This window comes from Erpetoichthys calabaricus, chromosome 8, assembly GCF_900747795.2.
Source record: "Erpetoichthys calabaricus chromosome 8, fErpCal1.3, whole genome shotgun sequence".
Lineage (NCBI taxonomy): Eukaryota > Metazoa > Chordata > Cladistia > Polypteriformes > Polypteridae > Erpetoichthys > Erpetoichthys calabaricus.
The window spans coordinates 76,371,505-76,396,099 of NC_041401.2; the positions used below are offsets into that span (position 1 = coordinate 76,371,505).

At 36.6% G+C, this 24,595-nt stretch overlaps 1 protein-coding gene across 1 annotated transcript in view; it reads right to left on the minus strand.

Annotated features, from left to right (window-relative positions):
- The window catches only part of tyw1 (tRNA-yW synthesizing protein 1 homolog (S. cerevisiae)), a 206,991-nt gene that overhangs the window by 115,768 nt on the left and 66,628 nt on the right, over positions 1-24,595 (minus strand). The window contains exons 8-11 of the mRNA XM_028806820.2: positions 16,235-16,361; positions 9,133-9,185; positions 4,906-5,024; positions 3,711-3,820 (exon numbers count right to left, since the gene is read on the minus strand). Of these exons, the coding sequence (XP_028662653.1) occupies positions 3,711-3,820; positions 4,906-5,024; positions 9,133-9,185; positions 16,235-16,361 (409 nt within the window). The remainder of the gene's footprint in view (positions 1-3,710; positions 3,821-4,905; positions 5,025-9,132; positions 9,186-16,234; positions 16,362-24,595) is intronic.

The window sequence follows — 24,595 nt, forward strand, 5'->3', positions numbered from 1 at the left end:
GCAGAAATACAGAAAATTCTAAAGGGTTCACAAACTTTCAAGCACAACTATATGTTAGGTAGAATGCCTAGAGTGGGCTGGGTGGTCTCATACCCTGGAACCCCTGCAAATTGTTTTTTTTTTCCTCCAGTCTGGAATTTTTTTTTTTGTCCTCCCTGGCCAATGGACCTTACCTTTTATTCTATGTTAATTAGTATTGCCTATTTTTTTTTTCACTTTCTTCATCCTGTAAAGCACTTTGAGCTACATCATTTGTATGAAAATGTGCTATATAAATAAATGTTGGAACTTGATTGCAACATTTGCAGGTTGGATCTTGCCCTATAAACATTTTGGACAATTTTAAATGAGACAGAAGTGTTTATTAGATTATATTAAGTTGAATAATTGTACGTTTTGTACATATGGAGCTAGAGTGAATTCTGTGCATTGCTGCCTTCCATTCCTTTTCCAAAATGTTGAGTGAGAGATCCTTTTCCCAATGTACTCTGAGATCTTTGAAAGGGAGGGACTTATAAAAACATTTTAATGTTAGAGAAATGCTGTCCGAGTCCTTAAGACTGATCAATATTTTTTCTGGAGTAGAAGTAGGTGGTAGGTGAGGAAGGCTGGGCAGGTTTTGTTTAAAAAGTTTCTAATTTGGAGGTAGTGAAAGAAATTGTATTGCTGGAAGATTAAATTTGGAGTGTAATAGGATGCAAAGACATTGTCTCTGTACAGATCTCCAAGGGATTTAATCCCGAATGTTTTCCAGACATTAAAAGCTGCGTATGTTTGAAAGGCAGGAAAAAGGTGGTTATCGTGCAAAGGTGCCACAGATAAAAGCCTCTCTGTCTTAAAAGTACTTCCTGCATTGGTTCCATATTCTGAGTGCATCAAGCACTATTGGGTTATTAGTAAATTCAAATCAACCTCCACCCATGAGAAAGAGAGGAAGGCTAACAGCCAGAGTAAAACAACAGAGTAGTAAAGAGAGAAATGAGTCTTTTCCTCCCCAATATAAATTCTAATTCTAAAATGTTATTAATTCCTGCCAGGTTTTAAAAAAGTTTTGAACAGATCCTCTAAGTGAGAATTTGATTTTTTCCAATTTCAAATAGTATACAACATCAGTTACGCACTGACTTGAAAGAAGTGGGTTAGGATTCTTCCAGTTGAGCAAGACAAGTCTACTACAGTAGTGAAGTCAATTACAGTGCATTTGTCCTACTCCACTTTAAGCCCATCTGGGAGTACACCAAACACTGTCAATGGATTAGGAGTGATTGTGACACCAAGTCTGTCTGATAAGCATTTAAAAAATTTTGTCCAGAATGATATTTTGGGCCTGCACCAAATTGTGGCTCTGAGGATAAGGATCTGCGCTGGTATCCCAAAGGTTGCCGGTTCGAATCCCTGTCACTGCCAAAAGAGATCATACTCTGCTGGGCCCTTGAGCAAGCCCCTTAACCTTCAATTGCTCCAGGGGCAGTGTACAATGGCTGACCCTGCGCTCGGACCCCAAGGGGTATGCGAAAACTAACAAATTCCTAATACAAGAAATTGTATAAGGCGAAATAAAGAACAAAAAAAAATTAACATATGGCCCTGTGAAGTCGGAGCTGGATTGCAACATTCGCAGGTTTGGTCTTGTCTTGGAAACATTTTGGACAATGAGATAAGTGTCCCCAATAAAAGATTTTAATTTAATTTGAATAATTGAATGTTTTGCACATATGAACCTAAGTGAATTCTGTGCGTGGCTGACTTCCACTCCATTTTTGAAATGCTGAGTAAGAGATCTTTTTCCCCCCACTGTATTCTGGGATCTTTAAAATGTTTTATATATTATGGAAATGCTGTCCGAGTCCCAAAGACTGATCAATATATCTTCTGGAACTGAAAGAGGTGGGAGGTGAGGAAAATGGGGCAGATTTCATTTAGCAAAGATTCTAGTTTGGACGAGATAGTGGAAAAATTGTGTTAATCGGAGATTAAATTTTGAGTGTAATTGTTCATAGGATGCAAAGACATTACATACAAATCTCTACATGATTTAATCCCATAAGTTTTTCAAAAATTAAAAACTGTGTAAATTCAAGAGGGTGGAAAGATGTGGTTTTCATGTATTAGTGCCACAGATAAAATATTCTCCAACTTGAATTGCTTCCTACATTGGTTCCATATTCTGAATGATTGGACAATTAGATTGTTAGTATATTGACGATACCTTGTATTTACTGGTGTACAAAGCAAGGAATATAAAAGTACTGCAGGATTTCATTTGTATTGCAGACCAAGCTAGTGTGTTTTCATCTATTTGTGTCAATGTCTAGGTTTTTATAGCTTGTATGTTTGCCACGAAGTATTAAAGTTGATAGGTAGAGCCATGCTGCCTTCGGATTTAGGTCATTGTACGGTCGCCTTATGAATGCGTTCATTTTTCGAATTCCAAAAAATTAGGTTATGATTGAATCTAACTTCTTAAAAAAAAGATTTGTTAATGTATATGGAGATGTTTTGAAATAGAAACAGAAGCTTAGGGAGAATATTCATCTTGACAATGTTAATTCTCCCTGCTAATGTAAGATGGAGGGTAGAACATCTATGCACATCTTGTTTAAATTTTATCCATGCAAACAGCAAAATTTTGTTGAAAAATAGCTTTATGTTTACTTGTGATGTTGACTACTACAGTCCTGTCTCCTTTTCTCTTTACTCTGTACACCCTGACTATACATATATATCAAAAGGACATGTCACTTGCAAAAATTCTCAGAGAAGTCAGGTGAAGTTTACTTGTGCAAAGAGAACTGTCTGCAACTTAACATCAGCAAAACCAAGGAACTGGTAATTCACTTTTGCTGAACCAAAGAGCTTCTATGTCCAGTTACTAGTCAGAAAGTGAAAGTAGAGGTGGTCTACTCCTGCAAGTACTTGGGGGTCCACATTATTGACAGGTTGGACTGGTCTCGGAACACAGGGGAACTATGTAAGAATGGGCAGAGCAGGCTCTTTTACCTTAGGAGATTGCATTTCTTTAATGTGGGAAGTGACAACCTCCTCCTCCTTATACAAATCTGTGATAGCCAGTGCAATTGTGCAGTTTTCTATGCTGTAGTGTGCTATGCCGGTAATATCACTTGAAGAGAAGCCCACAGAATCAAAATCTAATTAAAAAGTGCAGGCTCAGTTATAGGACACACTATGGACCCCTTGAGGTAGTAGCAAAGAGGAGAGAATTAAAACAAAAGTGAGTGACATTATGAACAATGATGCATTCCTCTGACACACTAATACGGAGATACTTTCAGCCAATGAATCATTCAGCATAAGTGTGTCAGAAGACACTACTGGTGCTCATCAATACCAAACAACTATATGTCTGCATAATGACTCACTGTGGTTGTGATAGCCAAGTCAGAAGTTTTTTCTTTTTAAATTTTCTTGCTTCCGTTCACTGTTGTTGGGACTGTTGATAACATACTGGGTACTCTGCTATCTTGATAAAACCATTAGCTGATTTCTATTCCATTCTTGATTATTGAGAAGTAACGAGGCAAAAGCGGTTATAAGTAATTATTTCACATGATAATGCCTCCTTCTGATATGTGGAAAAACATTGACTTTTTGTTTGCAAAGTTTTGGATAGTATACCCTATTATGGAGTTCTGGTACCTTCAACAGCAATGAAAGCTGGAAATGGATAACAGCTACATTAACCAAATTACCTTTAAATTGTTTAATTAGATTTTTGTGGTTTTCAATTGCCTCCTCCAAGATTTTTTCAGGCTGGTCCATCTTCCACCTCCACTCTGTCCCAACAGGGTTAGTATGGTGTCTTTAAAAAAAAAATTAACAAACAGACTTCAAGAAATAATTTCTAACTCAAAAATACCAAAACAAGTAAGAGAGACTTCTTTTAAATTTAACAATCAAAGAACTAAGGAAAAGCAGAACAAGTGAATACCATATTTAATCAGATACAAATGTAGTGAAAACATAAGTGGACTTTGGCATAGGCAGAAGAGACAAGTACAGTGGAACCCCGGTTCACGACCATAATTCATTCTAAAACTCTGGTCGTAAACCGATTTGGTCGTGAACCGAAGCAATTTCCTCTATAGGATTGTATGTAAATACAATTAATCCGTTCCAAACCATACGGACTGTATGTAAATATATATATTTTTTTAAGTTTTTAAGAACAAATATAGTTAAACCATAGAATGCACAGCATAATAGTAAACTAAATATAAAAAATATTGAATAACACTGAGAAATCCTTGAACAACAGAGAAAACTAACACTGCAATAGTTTGTGCTATAGCACTACCAACCGCTGGCTAAAAACACTTTTTTTTTTAAATGAGTTTTAAGCACAAGGAAAAAAAATGAAAATTTGAAAAAAAATCTGTAATTTAATAAACCACCAAGAAAAGTAATACTGCAACAATGCACGCTACGAACCGATCGCTGTAAACAGAAGTGAAAACAAAATCAAGCCCAGTGCATTCTTTAACTGCCTTCCTACCTTAAGCGTCCAGCCCCCTCTCTCTCGTGCTGCCTGTGTGTGTGTGTGTGTGTGTGTGTGTCCTGCTCTCTCGCTCCTCTCTCTCTCTTGCTCACTGCACAGGAAATGCACAGGGAGAGACTGAACATGTACAAACCGAAAGGGAAACTGGCTTGTTCGTATACCGAGTGTGTGGTCGTGAACCAAGGCAAAAGTTTGGCTAACTTTTTGGTCGTAAACCAATTTGTACGTGTACCGAGACGTTCGTGAACCGAGGTTCCACTGTAGACATTAAGTAGTGACACAAAAGAGGTAACGATAAGGGGGAAAAATCATCATAAAAAGGTTGCAAGTCACTTTTTTTACATCTAGAACAGTGGAAGCACGTTTACCACATTCTTACTCCTGCTTACCTCCAACAAAAAACACATTTATTTGCACAGGCCAAGCTTGGTGTAGTTTCCATACATTGGTGTGACTCAATACCATAAAAGGTATGCTTGTAACACCCTCCTCTTCCTCTTAACATTGACTTTGGAGGAAAAAATATAGGAAAGGATAATCAGAAACCCTGCAAATTCATATCCCTCTAACATACCTCAAGCAATTTAAAAAATGCTCCTCATCGGATATTATGTTAGTTCAGATCATGTGTTTTAGTTATCAATATACTTGTACTGTGTGAAAATGGAAAACAGCACTTAAAAAAATTATAAACATCCACAATATAGTAATATACAGAACATTTAGAAAAGGAAAAGATCCAGTCTAACATGCTTTAGGGTGGTGTGTGATATTAGGATTGTTTAGATGCTATGCAGCACAAATAGGTATCAAATGGAGATGAGCTTGTGTACTTTGAAAAACAATTTCAAGATTTTGAACAACATTTTAAAGCAAAACAGTAAAGCAATATAACTTGACAACCTGAGAACTGACGTACAGCTGTTCAGAACCCAAATGGCAACAGTCTGAAGCATTTTTTTAAATGTTAACCACAGTAGAGTGAAATCAATTAATTAAAAAAGGCTCCTGCTTTCTAAAGCTATTCAAGTCCATTCACTTGTCTCAGGCCAGCATGTTTGCAGCACTATGTGCATGGGTTCTCAGTATCTGTACAGGAGACAACATGCTATCATAAATTACAACAGCCTTTTCGTGATGAGGGCTTAAGTGGTATACAGGTTTCATAAATAAGTTAACTTGTTAATGTACAGGGACCAGTGTTATAAACCTATGGAAGTTAGACTTAATGGGTTTACAAACTCATTACTCATTGTCATGTGGACAGAGATCAGTGAAATCCTTACTTGTATGTTCTAATTAACAAGTTGCATATCTCCCACTCTCCAGCAATATGATTAGTGAATACAACTACTTTACCTTGAAACTTCTGTCAGTACTATCTCAGACAATATATTATACCCAAGCAGTATAACAAAAAAGTAGAAAAATACTTTAAACACTAAAAAACGTGTCTTTGCTGTGTAAGGTTCTTGTATTAAGAGAAAATCAGTAGTCAATTTAACAAGTACTTAATTTCAAAGAGAGAGTAGATAGTAGAGAAAATGGGAACGCTCCACAAATCCTAATGTTTAAACAAATGAACTTAAAGCAGTTACTACTATCAGTATGTAAATGTGGTTGTATTACACAATAAAGATATTGACTTATGATCTATACCTAAATGTGCTAGTTTATTAATAATATTAACTAAAGCTTGCATTCTGCAAGCAATTTCTTTTTTCCTTATGGAATGGATAACGCAGTTATGACAACTAGAGATGCTCCGATCAGGTTTTTTAAGGCTGACACCGATCACCAATTTAATGTTACTTGATCGGCACTTTTTACTTTGTCCATTTAAAAACTTTTTTACACTATGTTCCTGCATATCCAGATGCATCTTAGGGTTATGTTCTACATTATATTATATTATATATGGGTGGCACGGTGGCGCAGTGGGTAGCGCTGCTGCCTCGCAGTTGGGAGATCTGGGGACCTGGGTTCGCTTCCTGGGTCCTCCCTGCGTGGAGTTTGCATGTTCTCCCCGTGTCTGCGTGGGTTTCCTCCGGGCGCTCCGGTTTCCTCCCACAGTCCAAAGACATGCAGGTTAGGTGGATTGGCGATTCTAAATTGGCCCTAGTGTGTGCTTGGTGTGTGGGTGTGTTTGTGTGTGTCCTGTGGTGGGATGGCACCCTGCCTAGGATTGGTTCCTTGCCTTGTGCCCAGTGTTGGCTGGGATTGGCTCCAGTAGACCCCCGTGACCCTGTGTTCGGATTCAGCGGGTTGGAAAATGGATGGATGGATTATATATATATATATATATATATATATATATATATATATATATATATATATATATATATATATATTTATTATAAAGTGTTAACTTTGGAATTTTTATAATTAACTATAGACGACAGGTGTTTTTTTATTAACAAAATTAAATTCTGTAGCCTTATTGTTCAGAAACAATAAAAATACTAAAATATATACAATTTCTATACAATACATACATTAATAACATTGACAAAATATTTACCCATTATACAAATGGCATAATTGAATATAAAATGCTTCTCATAATTACATGCTGTCGTATTGTTTACATTTTCTGTAATGTACATCTGAAATAAAGTTTAATTTCAAAAAGTTTCACAATTTCTCTGAAGAAAAATTCTATATCTATACTTGAACATAATTGATTAAACACTGCTTAAATGTAAATCTACATTCACTTAGAGGTTTTAATCATTCACAGATGTGTATTTTTTCTTTAGTGTATCAACTAGATAGTCGCAATACTAAACATGGATTACCAATTATGTAATATTTGTTTCTTACCAAAACCTATGCTATATGATAGACAGCAGTAAATAATAAACATGGTACAAATCTTTAAAAAAAAAAAAAAAAAGTTTATTGTTTACTAAGCAGGAATCTCAAATTCATCCTTCTCTTTATTTGCAATTAAAAATGTAAGCTGCTGCGCTTTATATAAAAGAGTCAGTTTTAATTTAAAGGACAAAATAAAAAAGGTCTAAATTCATTAAAGTAGCTTTTCTTTCCATTTGTCTAATTTCTGTGGAAAGGCTAATACTCTAATTGCCATAAAACAAGCATTACATTGCACCTCTTTGCTTCCAAGAAAAAAAAAATTCAACTAAATTCCCATAAAGCTATAAAGCTTAGAAAAGTACAGGCTGGACATATCGACTTTGGTTATTGTGCAATTTACAGATTACCGATCGAGTCTTTTTTTAGTGAAAATCAACCAATTTAGATTGGCAGCCGATTGATTGTGTTATCATTAGAGATTAGGGATGCTCCATACTGTGTAGAAACAGACAATATTTAGAATACTTAGAAACATACTTTTTTGGAATACTAATGATGTATTTATGAACTGTTATTAACTCATTTTAAACTCCTTGCTAAATAATTGTGCAGGAGCAAGTCAGATATGTAAACTACTTACAAAAACATGCAGGATGGACAGATATAGCATTAAATCTGATTTCATAAAGGGTTTTGGTAATTTAATCAGTTTAAACTACAGAATGCAGAAAAGATCAATGGAAAATTAAAATGAAATCAAAAAATATTTAATGCTTCCAGACAATGTAAAATACATGCACATCTTACTTAGTACATGAGAAACAGACTGAAGTAAACACTGAACATGTGATAATCTTTTTTTGTTTTTACAACAATGTGGAAAATATTTTTCTATAATAAAAGATGATTTTATAGTAATCCTTTTTGATTTCACATGTGTAGTTCTGATCATTATTCTTTTGCATATATTTTTGTAAATGAAACAAAAGTAGAACACAAACCACGAAAAAACTAACTTGCACTCAAACAGGCTGTTTTGCAAATAGTATACAGCTTTACCAAGATTGCGCTTTTGGACCATTAACTGAGGAGCAATTGTAGTTTCACAAATTTTCTTTCATGATTAACTTTTCAACGAGTTTGGACTTTGATGGGACTCTGGACCAAGGAACTGTGTCATTAATGAAAACTACTTTACCATAGGTTCTCAGTAAATATCCAAGAATTTCTTGTTGGTCGGTCAGTCAATCAATCAATCAATTAGGGACCGTTAAGCTTTATTCTTCTGCACATATTTTAGTATATAAAACGCAAAAAAAAGGATACAGGTGGAACTCAAACCACAATGTAGATTACTTGCAGTCAAACATGCTACCATCTCCACTATTCAACCATCACTGTAGACTACCACGTAGGTCAACCTTTTCAACTATTTATTGTGAAACACCATAGCAGTCTTCTGTGATTTTTCTCCATGATTTTTGTCAGCATTTGGGCCATTAGATTAATTCATTAGTAAAAACATTTTCTCCTTTGGTTGTCCCAAAGTAGCTTGTCAGACAGTGGGTCCATCAGGGATATGGAGAACATTGCTATCAGTTTAGCTCCGCATGATGCACTCACCAGGAAATGCAAAGTGAAAATGTTAGGGATTTTAAAGAAAAAATTAAACCTGAGTGAAAATAACACAGAGTGGGGAGAGGGATCTACATAATATAACCTATTCACTATTTGCCACAAATAGTATGAAATCCATTCTTCCCAACTCCAAGATACACATAGGCTAGTTATTAGCTTACCTTGGTCCAACGACAGAGCTTCACACCTGAATGGCTTCCTATCAGCTTATACCCTGAGGGGGAAAAAAAATGCCAGATTCCCATCATGGTTTTGTATATACTGTATAAAAATGAGAGGACAGAATTGTCCAGATACACTGAGGCTGAAAGAATAATAAAGGGAAATACATTCATTCATTCATGCCCTGCTACCCCAATTATTTACAGTACTTTAATGACAAAATAACTGGGAATTTTTAAATGTTTGCAATTATGATGCAAAGTCATTTTGTACTTGAATAATCTCAGAGTGTTAAAAAAAAAAAAAAAAAAAATTAATCCAGCTATTAGTTGCTTTAACAATATGGCCAAGTGGAAGAATACAGTCTATTGCAAGATACAATTTAAACATTCCACTTAAAATTAAATTAAAATTCAAAGACGTGCTATAATCTGTGAAACACAGTACATGTTAGTCTTTTATAAATTTATAAATTATAAAAGAGGGTTATTTTTGCTTTTTTTTTTAAATCAGTTTTTGTACTGGCCTTCTATAGGAACAAAAATGTTATAAACTATAGTACCACACAATATTATAGTAAAAACTGCTTTTTTTCCACAGCACAAATTGTTTTGACTCATCCAATCCCACATCTACATGTAAGGACTGCTATCCTAGGAAGCATGCATTAGAACTACGGAAAGTGTTCATGTTAATTAAAAGAAGACAAAAATCAGGACAAAACGTAGCTGGCAAGTTGTCTGTCTTTTTTGCTTTTTCTTGCCATTTACAATTTTAAACACTCTCACTACCTGTGATGTTTATTAAATTACAGATTGCATTCTAATACAATTCTACTGCATATAAAAGTTTCTGATTGAGGATTTCTCCTGCAATAACACCCATCAAAATGTGATTCTCTAACTTGTATATGAATTACTTTACTAGGAGTGAAGCAAATTAGCCTTATTATAATTAATGCAGCTATAGAATACAAGAATTTTTTTTTCAGCTATATGTCAGATCAGTCTTGGTTTTGTCTGAAATAACATTTTCATATTCATACAACGGAAGGAAAAAGTGAAAACATACGCCAAGTCATTTTCTACCTCTAAAGTGTACAAGTGTAAAAAATGTGATTCCCCCAACTAGCCTTTAAAGTTCTGAACAAATCCTCATGTACTGTACTTTAATTTTCTGCTGTTATCCTCTCCACACTCTCAAATTACAATCATCTATACACTCCCAAAACTTTCCAATCTAATTTTTTCCATTATTCTTACTATCAACTGATGGAAAGCCATTCAACTCCACTCTGACACACATCCACAGATATGACTGCAACAATCAAAGTTAGACAAATTTAAGCAGTAACTACTAACTCAGGCCAGTACTCAAGACTATTCACTGAAATGTACTGTAACTTCTCTTATTTCTGTCATGGAGAAAAATATCCAGTTGGTTAGCTCCAATGGTACAAATCGATAGAACACCACCATTTTCCACTATACGGTTGAGAAATATGTCTCGACGAGCTTCTCAGGCTGGTGATCATTCTAATGATCAGATATTAGGAGGACAAGCTCACAGAGCAATAACCAGTGTAAGTAGCGAACTGTCCAATTGTGTTGGTGGGCATATTCTTTTGGCATTACCACTGAGCATCCAGCAACAATGTGACTGATGTGCTCTTCTGGTTGCTGGCATTTCCTGCACTTGCTATCAACATCCATCTTATAAATATTCTTTTGATGATAGCACAAGTGCCTGATCCTGAGCTGCCACAAGGCAACTCTGTACGCCACTTTAGAGCAGAGCTTCAAAACCATTCACAGATCAGTTTCTTGTCAACTTAGTTTTTCAATGTCTGAAAATTGACCATGGAGTTGTTTCAACAAGAAGTCATTGATTTTTCCATTGATTATTGAAGCTTTCATCCTGCTCTTGATGGCCTTGAGACTAGATGATGTCTGGGGACAAGTATCAGTGCTCGATTCCTCTTTTAATTTTGACAAACAGTATGTTCTCTCCTGGTTGTTATTGTCTCATTAGTAGTAGGGTATATTTGTCTTGATGTATTCCAAAAACAAAAAAAAAAAAAGACCACGGTCACCACTTTTCTGGAGATGTACATTTGGTCTACATCAGCTTTCTATTGCAGGAGACCATACTTCGCAATTATTATTACATAGTAATATCTAGTTATCAAATCAGTGTATACTGATAGAATGGAAAAAAAGATGCCTGAATTTCTTAGTGTGTGGATCAGAGCACAGCAGTTAGCTAGCAAATGTTTATTCATGTCAAGGGAGGGAGATGATCTAAATTATTTTGTAAAGATACTAGCCAGTGGGATAACGGACAGTGACAGATTAAGTAGATGAGAACAATGCAGTTAATGCTATCAACCAAGCCGACATTACATGTCTAAAGTTAGTTTTAATCAGTACTGATGTTTTAACATAGGTGATGAAGAGTGATGGAGCGAGTTCCTGGCACACAATGTCAGGAGTTCAGGTTTGACTGCTAGCCTAGTCAGTGTGTATGTAGACTGTGCGTTTGTGTGTGTGTAACTGCAGATATTGTTTTATACCTGGTCTTCCTATCAGATTTTCTTTCATTTTCCAAGTGTTTCTGGATTGTGTTGGACTCCATACTCACAGATTTTTTTTTTTTTTTTTTCAATTGCAGTAAATGAAATGCCTACACTTCTAACACTAATAATGCTCTGTCTCATTTAATTTGTTAATTGCCATTTTCTTGTCATTATCACTGGAACATTGTCCAAGTAGTACTTTGGAGGATGTAGTAACACAGTCTATTCCAACTCTGTTTTAAGACAAAGAGTTGAGACACAAAAACCTTTAAGACAGGTTTTAAAGTAATCAACAGAAGTTGGAACACATCTACAAACTATTGTCTGCTTCAACTTGCAAGGCTTAATTTACTTTAATTGCTGTAGAACATCTATATTTTGTAACCTATTAGTTGTTCCATGAAGAAGGCCCATTCGTAATATTCTGATATTTCCTTTTCTTCAGTTTTTGCTAACCTAAACTTAAAATTTAAACCTCTGACAGTTTACTGCTTACCTTTGCACCACTTTAGGTCACTCATTGTATTTAAACTGATTAAAATTTGGGGGGAAAAAAAAACTGGAAAAACTGAAGTGTTCTAAAACGTTTGACAAGTAGTGTACATATGCAATATCTGAACACAACCTGCCTTAGTGACAGTGAAAAAAAGCCAAACAACCCAACTCGCGCCAACGAGGGTGCACAAAAATGGAAGAAGGTGCTCTGGACTAAAGAGTCCAAATTTTATTTTTTTGGCTCAGACAGAAGTCAGTTTGTCCACCAAAGAGCAAGACATCGAAAAAGTACATGAATGAATATCGATAGAGATTGCTTGCAGATCTGGGGCATAATTTCTGGAAATACAGTTGATGATTTTAACAAAATTCATGAACCCCTCACTGCTAAGAAAAACAGGCAGATTCTTATCCATCATGAAACTCCATGAGGGAGGCATCGGATTAATCCCAGCTTCATTCTGCAGTAGAATAATGACACCAAACACATGGCCAAAATGATTTTAAAAAAAAATGCAGCAAAAACCGTGGCATTGCCCAATGAGCCCTGATCTTAACATTACTTAGGTCTGTCTCTACAAGTAATCTCAGACTAGCTAACAGCAAACCTCTTCAATGAAACTGTGCTAAGTTTTCCAAGAGAAAGAAAAACCCACCACACGAATACCATCAGAAAGTACATTAAAATGGAGTGAAGACAACTGCTGCTGTTTTTAAGGCAAAGGGTGGTTACACCAAATATTGATTGTGTTTATACTGTTTACTTCTCTTTCTAGGAAGTTTATTGAGAAAAAAAATATTCAAGACATTATCCATCCATCCTCTTCCACTTATCCGAGATCAGGGTCACGGGGGCAGCAGCTTGAGCAGAGATGCCCAGACTTCCCTCTCCCCGGCCAGTTCTTCTAGCTCTTCTGGGAGAATCCCAAGGCATTCCCAGGCCAGCCGAGAGACATAGTCCCTCCAGCGTGTCCTGGGTCTTCCCCGGGGCCTCATACCGGTTAGACGTGCCCGGAACACCTCACCAGGGAGGCGTCCTGGAGGCATCCTGATCAGATGCCCGAGCCACCTCATCTGACTCCTCTTGATGCGGAGGAGCAGCGGCTCTACTCTGAGCCCCTCCCGGATGACTGAGACAAAGTCTTTTGCTTGGTGGCTTTGCAGATCCCTCCAAACAAACGTGCGGCTGGTACAGGAACTAAATAGTCTTTGCCATTACTGGAACAGAAACTACAGTTAGGTCCATAAATATTTGGACAGACAACTTTTTTCTAATTTTGGTTCTGTACATTACCACAATAAATTTTAAATGAAACAGCTCAGATGCAGTTGAAGTGCAGACTTTCAGCTTTAAATCAGTGGGGTGAATAAAATGATTGCATAAAAATGTGAGGCAACTAAAGCATTTTTTAACACAATCCCTTCATTTCAGGGGCTCAAAAGTAATTGGACAATTGACTCAAAGGCTATTTCATGGGCAGGTGTGGGTAAGTCCGTCGTTATGTCATTATCAATTAAGCAGATAAAAGGCCTGGAGTTGATTTGAGGTGTGGTGCTTGCATGTGGAAAATTTTGCTGTGAACAGACAATATGCGGTCAAAGGAGCTCTCCATGCAGGTGAAAGAAGCCATCCTTAAGCTGCAAAAACAGAAAAACCCATCTAAGAAATTGCTACAATATTACGAGTCACAAAATCTACAGTTTGGTACATCCTGAGAAAGAAAGCAAGCACTCGTGAACTCAGCAACGCAAAAAGACCTGTGACGTCCACGGAAGGCAACAGTGGTGGATGATCGCAGAATCATTTCCATGGTGAAGAGAAACCCCTTCACAACATTTTGGAATAAGGCTAACATAACAAAATGTGGAAAAAGTGATGCGCTGTGAATACTTTCCGGATGCACTATACTTTGCTCCCAGGTTAAGTCAGTACTGGACCCTCTCCAGTTTGCCTACCAGGCGAGGATTGGAGTCAAAGATGCAATCATCTACCTGCTGCACCGTGCCTAAAGTCACCTAGACAAGCCAGGAGGAACTCTCAGGATTATGTTCCTCAATATCTCATATGCCTTTAACACCATCCAGCCAGCCAGACTGGGGAGTAAGCTATCGGAAATGCAGATGGATGCTCCCTTAATTTCGTGGATCATGGACTATCTGACGGGAAGGCCACAGTTTGTGCGGCTATAGGGCTTTGTGTCTGACACCGTGCTGTGTAGCACTGGTGCTCCACAAGGGACAGTTCTGTCACTATTCCTCTTGACCTTGTACACTACAGATTGTAGTTACAACACAGAGGGCTGCCATCTGCAGAAATTATCTGATGACTCTGCAATAGTTAGTAGTATCAGACATGGAGACGAGACAGAATACAGGAAGGTATTGAACAGGTTTGTTGACTGGTGTGAGCTGAATCAACTGCAGATCAACACCAGTAAAACTAAAGAGTTGGTAGTTGATTTCAGCCACTCCCCTGTCTATTAGGGGTGTGGAGGTGGAGATCGTTGAAGAGTACAAGTATCTAGGGGTGTATATGAGCAATAAGCTTGACTGGTCCAGGAACTCGCCCACCACATACAAGAAGAGTCAAAGTAGGCTGCATTTCCTATGCAAGCTCAGATCTTTTAGTGTCAGCAACACTATGCTGCGGATGTTCTATATGCTGGGGGAGCAGCATGAAAGTGGCAGACAACAGGAGACTAAAACTAATTCAGAAGGCTGCCTCTGTAGTAGGAGAGAAACTGGACAGCTTGGAAACTGTGGCAGATCAGAGAACGCTGTCTAGGCTTCGGTCTATTATTGAAAATGCTAATCACCCACTTCATAGTGTTGTGGTTGGACAGAAGAGCGTTTTCAGCAGTAGACTGACTAGCATCAAGTGCTCCACTGAACGTCACAGGAAATCCTTCCTCCCCACAGCCATCAGACTCTAACTCCTTTTCTGGTCACTCACCCACACTTTAAGCCATTACCCTTCTTCTTTATTGGATATTCAGGTACATTTTTTCAAGTACTTGAAATGTGCAACATACTATCTGTTCTTGTGCAATAAATTGTCTGCTCTTTACATGAGAATAACCTTATTTGTTCTCAGAATGTGCAATATTAACTTAAGGTGCAACACTCCGTACTTTAGTTTGATACTTACATTTATTATACTTTATTATATTTACATGGTTACTTTTATACTTGCTCTTAGTGTAACATGTCCCTTGTCTGTTGTTGTGTAAGTAAATTCCTTCGGGTTTAATAAAATTTTCTGATTCTGATCATAGTCCATGGGGATTCCTGTCTAACCTCATTTGTCAACCTGTCCATCACCATTGCAAACAAGAAAGGGCTCAGAGCCGATCTCTGATTTAATCCCACCTCAACCTTGAAAAAGTCCATCACTCCTACTGCAGACCTCACCATGGTCACACTTCCCTCGTACATATCCTGTACAACTCTAACATATTTCTCTGCCACTCCCGACTTCCTCATACAATACTACAACTCCTCTTGAGGCACCCTGTTATATGCTTTCTCTAAGTCCACAAAGACAATGCGACTTCTTCTGGCCTTCTCTATACTTCTCCATCAACACCCTCAGAGAAAACATTGAAATTGCATCTGTAGACAACAGTACAGATTTTCTGGCAAGACAAAAAAAGCAAAAAAGTACACCTGCACTACACATAGATCTTTTAACAGGGACATATGAACTTACTTTTATATTTATCAAAAAATAACATTTATTGCCAATATAAATGGAAAAAATGTTGATATGAATCATATACTGTATTTCATTTTAATTAACATGGTTACAGTAAGAGGGTGTTACATACATAGGATCATATCAAAGAAATCCTTACAGATTCAAAAGCAGGGTGACCAAACATTAAGTAAAACAAAAAACAGGGTTATGACACCTACTGCAAAGAGGGCTTGGCAGAAACACTTTCCTCGTTACTTAAGCCTGAAGAATACATGTGAGAAATTATGAGAAAAGTTTGAGAGTTGGGTTAAAAACAATAACAGTAGCACATTACCTTGTTTTGTAAGAGCATCCCTCAAGGCTGGAGTCACCATTTCTCTAACGTCTGAGTGATCATTATTGCTAACAGCTTGCTTAGATACCTGGACCTCTGCATGGTGATCTTCTACTTCAAGAATTTTCTATAAAATGAAATAAAAAATGTTTTTTAGCATATTTGTGGCTCATTACACATTTGATAAATAAGAAATATACTCCAAATGAAGACTAAGGACACGCTGGAAAGATTAAGTCTCTCAAATGACCTTGAAGTATCTGGAATTCCTCCAGGAGAAGTTCTAGGAGGTTGCTGAGGAGTGATCTGGCCAGTCTACCACAATGTTTGCCACCTTAAACTTTATAAGAATTAGAATAATAGAAACATCCATGAAAAGTCAAGAAAACCTAGTAAATTAACCGAATAGAAAATTGATGTATCAACTGCATTACACAAGTACATGTGTTTGGTACTCACAGTCCGAACAATGGGACAGTAATAGTGCAAGATAAACTGAATTGATCTATATGAAGAGGCTTTTTTTGGTTTATTTGTGCTTCATAAAAGAGGTTAAAGCTAAGAATTGCCTGTGCAATTAAAAAATGATGATTCCAAAATGTAACGGATTATAAATACAAAACAGAACATTACAGCCTACCTATTACTGGTTTTGGTGCTCTGAAATTAACTTTCACTTTATAGTACACAATGAGTTGAGTCGTTTTAAAAAAATATTTTTTATGACACCATTAAGTAGTGTCTATAGATTTTTCTACGTATGTAGTTCTAAAAGAAAAAAAAATAATTAACAGCTAAGCAAGATTTTTTTTTTTAAACTAGCAGAAAATGAAGATCAAAGATTATACAATGCATAAAAGAGATACATGATGCAAACTACTTTAAATTGTTGGTTATGAGGAACACCACCTCAATTTACCCCCTTGGCCTGGCATTGTGGTCAGCCTGTGGATACCTTTAGCACAAGTCGGACTCCAGGGAGTGCTGACAGAGATATCATAATTGCTCTTAGATCAATCTAAATATTGCCTGGCTTGAATAAGTTTTTCTCTCATCTTAATGTGATAGCTGTAGTTAATCTGCCAACGTAATTACACATGTCAGCTGTTGTAACACTACACACTTTCTTTGAATTGAAAACTTGAAGTTCAAGTAAGCTGGGATGGGAGGATATTCAATGCCTATATTAAAATGTATTTTCTCTAGTTATTAATGAAAATTAAGTAGGAAAAATAGTAAAGATAACCACACACAGCTTTTAGATAAGTGTAACGTTTAGAATATTTAAAACAAAAAAGATGCCGATACAGCTGCACTAGCAAACAATTTTATTCAATTAATCTTAAAGGACTGTCCATTCTTACTAAACGCTTTCTTTAAGTGTAGGACTACTGATACATAGCAGGGCACTTGTTATTATACATATACATACACACAGTGTGACTATAAGGTTTCTTTTTGCATGTACAAAAATACATACAGATCATTCATAATTAAATATTGCCAATGTTTTGGGAAAATGTATGGTTTTAAATATTGTGTAGTTTATACCATATGACAACATTTTTAAATAGTGTTAAATATATTTTAGATTTTGGCACACTATGCAGCAAAATTGCAAAACTGCACATTGTTTTTTAATAGTCTTCATTTTGCAGTTACCCAAAGGGTCTTTTTCACCTCCTTCAACAATCCTGCTGTGGTTAAGAAATGTGGAAGAATTTTAGGGTAACATAGCATTCATCTTAAAAGAAATAGCATAAAGGGTTAAAAAATCTCAGAAATCAGATAAAGATCAAGTGAACAACAAAATTTATTGAAAGAGGACTAAAAGATGACAAAAGAAGTCAGCAGATGTCCTGAATGGTCAGTTGTTATATACACAGAAATTTCAAGGGTGGTGGCTCAATTCAAGGGTATAAAGAAGAACCAGATATAATAGACTTTATTATATAAGTCATTTAGGTGTAAACCAACGAACCAACCAGAGTAAGTGTATGCATTGATTGACAGTGTATCGAAGCTCAATAGTTTATAAAATGAACCTCTAGTCTTTGTTTCTGTGACCATGCTCTAACAGACTGCTATTGATGCATGCTCCCTCTAAGGCATTTTGCCGAGGAGTAATTAAAAGATACAATGAACAGCTTTTCTCCTGCCTGATAACTGATTTGTCCTGTTAGGGGATGTTTCTTTCTTTAATAAGATGTTGTTTCTGTGGTAGAAATTTAACAGCAATGGTGCTTAATTTCCTCCATTTGTTGACAAGTTATTTTACACTACACCAACACACACCCAGGCCTTTAGAAATGCTTTTGTGACCCTTTCCAGCTTTTCATTAATTGAATCACTACTGTAGACTCCAAGAATATTTTGGAGAAGATATTAGCCTAGAGATTTGCACACTTTTTCAACCTGGAGTGTGGATATTTAAATAATGCATTCAGTATTGACAAAAAGTACAATTGTTTAGGAGTTATTAGTTAAACAAATTTTGACTATTGTTGAGACTTGAATTAGCTCAAACCACACTTATGTTAAATTGGCGCAGAAGTTCAGGTAATCCTTAAGGGTTCACAAACATTTGTTTCTAATGTATGATGTGTATGTAATCTGAGAATATTTAATATTATTCTAATTCACTGTTTCTGCCTACACAGTTAAATATATCATGCCAAATTTATACAGACCTCATAATGTAGTGTTATATCTATCAGTTTGAAGGTTGATTAAAACATAGCAAAATACTTTTGAATTTATCAGTCTACTAAAAGTCAATCTAAAAAACAAGATATATATAGATATATCTATATAGATATATATAGATATATCTATATAGATATATATAGATATATCTATATAGATATATATATAGATATATCTATATAGATATATCTATATATATATACAGTGGAACCTCGAGATACGATCACCTCTGTATACGAGAAATTCAAAATACGAGGAAAGTATGAGCGAAAAATTCAGATCTAAATACGAGCATTGGCTCGCGTAACGAGCCATGAGCCAGGCTGTGGGTATAGCTCGCGGCTTAGCAAGGGGGCGTGGTAGCAGTTGCGAGCCGCGATCTGCGGTGTCTGCGTTTCTCACTTAAGTGCACAGGTGGGAAACTGCCCACATCCATGATTGTTCCTGTGGCTGATGGGCTGCAGCTGCCATGTCCTCCCCGCATATATAGAGAAGCGCGAGCCGGTTAAGGGGGAGAAAAAGTAAAAGAAAAGACAGGAGAGAGAGAGAGAGAGAGAGAGAGAGCGCGAGCGGGCGAGCAAGTGAGTGCAGGCTCGCGTGTAGCTGAACAGTGAGCTGAACAGGCGAGCCAAACAGCTGAAGCAGGACGGTGTAGAGAAGGTCAGCTGCATTAAGAGTGTCTCGCCTGTTGCAGAGCCCGCAGGTCAGAAACTAACAGAGAAGAAGCACCGGGGATTGTCATCTGTTTTTTAAAGACAGCATCCTTTTGACGTTTTAACCTCGTGTTAAAGGATTGTTATTCTTGTGTATTTTAAGCCTCCACTTCACAACTGTTTTAAGGATTATTTATTTAAAGATTTATTGAATGCTCTACTGCACTTTGGACACCTGTTTTGATTCATTTAATAATCAGTTATATTATTTACCAGTGTTATTTATTAAAGGTAGACTACAGTATATATAATTTATCAGTGTTATTTGTTAGGAAAATTGATCTTTATGTTAATATATTTGGGGTGTAGAACGGATTAACTGGATTTCCATTATTTTCAATGGGGAAGTTTGTTCTAGATACGAGAAATTCGCTATACAAGCTCAGTGCTGGAACGAATTAAACTCGTATCTAGAGGTTCCACTGTATATCTATATAGATATATATATATATATATATATATCCATCCATCCATTTTCCAACCCGCTGAATCCGAACACAGGGTCACGGGGGTCTGCTGGAGCCAATCCCAGCCAACACAGGGCACAAGGCAGGAAACAATCCTGGGCAGGGTGCCAACCCACCGCAGGACACACACAAACACACCCACACACCAAGCACACACTAGGGCCAATTTAGAATCGCCAATCCACCTAACCTGCATGTCTTTGGAATGTGGCAGGAAACCGGAGCGCCCGGAGGAAACCCACGCAGACACGGGGAGAACATGCAAACTCCACGCAGGGAGGACCCGGGAATCGAACCCAGGTCCCCAGATCTCCCAACTGCGAGGCAGCAGCGCTACCCACTGCGCCACCGTGCCGCCTATATATATATATATATATATATATATATATATATCTATATATATAGCAGCGGAGAAGTAGTGTGTTAAAGAGGTTATGAAAAAGTAAAGGAAACATTTTAAAAATAACGTAACATGATTGTCAATGTAATTGTGTTGTCATTGTTATGAGTGTTGCTGTCATATATATATATATATACACATATACACACACATATACACACATATACAGATATATTATATATACATATACAATTATATTTTTTATATATATATTTTTTATATATATATATATATATATATATATATATATATATATATACATATATATATACATACATACATACATACATACATATACACACATAGATGCACTTACAATAACATAGAAATCAATATAAACAACATTAACATCATTATCATATGAGAATATGAAGTAATATATAAGAAGCACATTTCATATAAATATAAATAATTAAACAGTAAAATCTTCTTGTATAATTTGCAACCGTAGCTTTTCGTTGGTCTATCCAGGATATTTAAATCACCTGTAGCTTGCAAACTGTTTCACCTATTGACTTGAAATGTGGTACACATATAATACGTCACGTCTGCTATCCGCTTTATGGGTGATGATTGCATTACTCTTTTTATGTTTATTTTAGAATCAACTCCTATCTGCGCACACCAGGGCGGCCGTGGGCAGATGCGTATGGTGTATTCACTCCATGTTATCGTGCATTGCGCTGTCACTGGTATTTTGATAAAAGAATTTGAACAATATATAAGAAGCGTATAAATTATTAAACAGTAAAACATTAACATTTAAGAAGTAAAGTTACATTGAGTACTACTGCAGTGCCTTCGGGTATACCTCATTTTTTCTTTGCCCATTACATGCTTAAATGTATACATTTTTTGGTGTACCTACCCGAGAACACGCGACATATAACCGACCGTGTGAGAAGCATGGATTTTAAAGAAGCGTTGAGTTCATCTGCTGGTCTCCCTCGTGGAATAACTGGTAATGTTTCACTAAAATCTACAGCGAGTAAAACGACATTACCTCCTTTTTTTTTTGTACGATCTCTGAGATGTTGCTTTTTTCGGTTCAAGGCTTCATAAGCTCTTTTATGTTCCATGGTGTACTTAATAAGTACTAATTATCCCAAACCATCATCTTTGAATGTTGCAAGACTTTCGCCTTGTATGTAGATCGGGGTAATTACATTCATTGCATTCCTAGTCTGAATCACAATCTGATTGTATGGGTGGTTACCTGGCACTGTAGGGTTGCCACCCGTCCTTTAAAATACGGAATCGTGCCGCGTTTGAGAATGAAATTGCGCGTCCCGTTTTGAATCAATACTGGACGGGATTTATCCCGTATTTTTTTTATCATTTTTTTTTTAAAGCAGCATCTCATGCAAATTATCCCACACGCATTTTATGAAGATGCCTACTTTCCTACTTTTGATTGGGTAATACTTGATGTCATCGTTAGTTTGATTGGTGTTTTTAACTGTCCAGTGAGGAGGGCGTGTCTTTTAAGTACAGTCTGCAAAGTGTTGGCACTGAGATATGGCATCAGCGCCATAGTTGAAGCCCCTAACGTTGCGGTCAGCAAGTCGGCTAACATCCGCCATGTGCCGTCTTTCAGTTGCGAGAAGCAGATCATAGAATGGTTGAAACTGTTGCCCCTAACGTTGCGCCACGGCGTGTGGTTCGTTTATACCTCGTGTCTTCTCATTAAACTTTTATCTTGCGAATATGTTACTGAAATCCGCAGCGGGAGCGTTTCTATAAACTTAATTAAAACTTACGTTTTACACCGTGCTTTGTTTCCCTTATGAACATGCTTGTATACTTAACTCGCTCCATTCTCAATTGTTTAATTAATTTTTTGCTCTTCGCTGTTTGCGGCTGTTCCTCCATTTCCCCCTACTTCGTTCTTTTATCTCGCGAATATGTTATTGCAATCCTTAACGGGAGCGTTTCAATAAACTGATTGAAAATAGTTTTGCATTTACCTTTTTAGTAAAAGGCGAGCTTTTAAGCCTGAGAAATCAACCCGTAAATGCACACGTTTAATTGCACATGTGTGAATATGTATGGTTACACAGTATTAAAAGACAGTGAACAACGTCAGTTACCTTTGTTCCCGCGTTTGATAAAAGGTGAGCTTTTAAGCCTGAGAAATCACCCCGTAAATGCACACGTTTAATTGCACATGTGTTAATATGTATGCTTACACAGTATTAAAAGACAGTCAAAAATTAACATTATTTACCTTCGTTCCCGCGTGTGACTCGTGCTATAAATCTCTTCCTTGTTTTTAGTTCATGTGATTACGTAGGAGGCGTGATGACGCGATACGTGACTCCGCCTCCTCCATTACAGTGTATGGACAAAAAATATGTTCCAGTTATGACCATTACGCTTTGAATTTCGAAATGAAACCTGCCTAACTTTTGTAAGTAAGCTGTAAGGAATGAGCCTGCCAAATTTCAGCCTTCCACCTACACGGGAAGTTGGAGAATTAGTGATGAGTGAGTCAGTCAGTGAGTGAGTCAGTCAGTCAGTCAGTGAGGGCTTTGCCTTTTATTATTATAGATATGTGTGTGTGTGTATCTATGTATGTATGTGTGTATATATATGTATGTGTGTGTATCTGTATGTATGTGTGTGTATATGTATATATGTATATGTATCTATGTATGTGTATATGTACATATGTGTGTATATATATATGTTGATATATATATATATATATATATATATATATATATATATATATATATATATATATATATATATATATATGTGGATGTGTATATGTATATATATATATATGTAGATGTGTATATCTAGATATGTATATATGTATATATATGTTTATGTGTGTGTGTGTATAGCAACACTCATAACAATAACAACACAATTACATTGACAATCATGTTACGTTATTTTTAAAATGTTTCCTTTTCTTTTTCATAACCTCTTTAACACACTACTTCTCCGCTGCGAAGCGCGGGTATTTTGCTAGTGTATATATATATATATATATATATATATATATATATATATAGAGATATATATATATATAGATATATAGATATATAGATATATATATATATATAGATATATATATATATATATATAGATATATAGATATATAGATATATAGATATAGATATATATATATCTCTAGATATAGATATATATATATATATCTCTAGATATAGATATATATATATATCTCTAGATATAGATATATATATATATCTCTAGATATATATATATACAGTGATCCCTCGCTATATCGCGCTTCGCCTTTCGCGGCTTCACTCCATCGCGGATTTTATATGTAAGCATATTTAAATATATATCGCGGATTTTTCGCTGCTTCGCGGGTTTCTGCGGACAATAGGTCTTTTAATTTCTGGTACATGCTTCCTCAGTTGGTTTGCCCAGTTGATTTCATACAAGGGACGCTATTGGCAGATGGCTGAAAAGCTATCCAGCTAACTTTCTCTCTCTCTCTCTCTCTCTCTGCGCTGACGTAGGGGGGGGTGTGAGCAGGGGGGCTGTGTGCAGCTGCTTCCTGAAGGACAGGCTGCACGGAGCTTCGCATACTTAAAAGCTCAAAGGGCACGTATTGATTTTTTTTATCTGTCTCTCGCTATCTCTCTCTCTCTCTCTCTCTCTCTTCCTGCTCCTGACAGAGGGGGTGTGAGCTGCCGCCTTCAACAGCTTTGTACCGGCGGTGCTTCGCATACTTAAAAGCCGTATTGATTTTTTTTTTGACTGCTTGCTTTGCACTCCTTTGAAAAGGAAGATATGTTTGCATTCTTTTAATTGTGAGACAGAACTGTCATCTCTGTCTTGTCATGGAGCACAGTTTAAACTTTTGAAAAAGAGACAAATGTTTGTTTGCAGTGTTTGAATAACGTTCCTGTCTCTCTACAACCTCCTGTGTTTCTGCGCAAATCTGTGACCCAAGCATGACATTCTAAAAATAACCATATAAACGTATGGTTTCTACTTCGCGGATTTTCCTACTTCGCGGGTGGCTCTGGAACGCAACCCCCGCGATGGAGGAGGGATTACTGTATATATATATCTCTATATATATCTC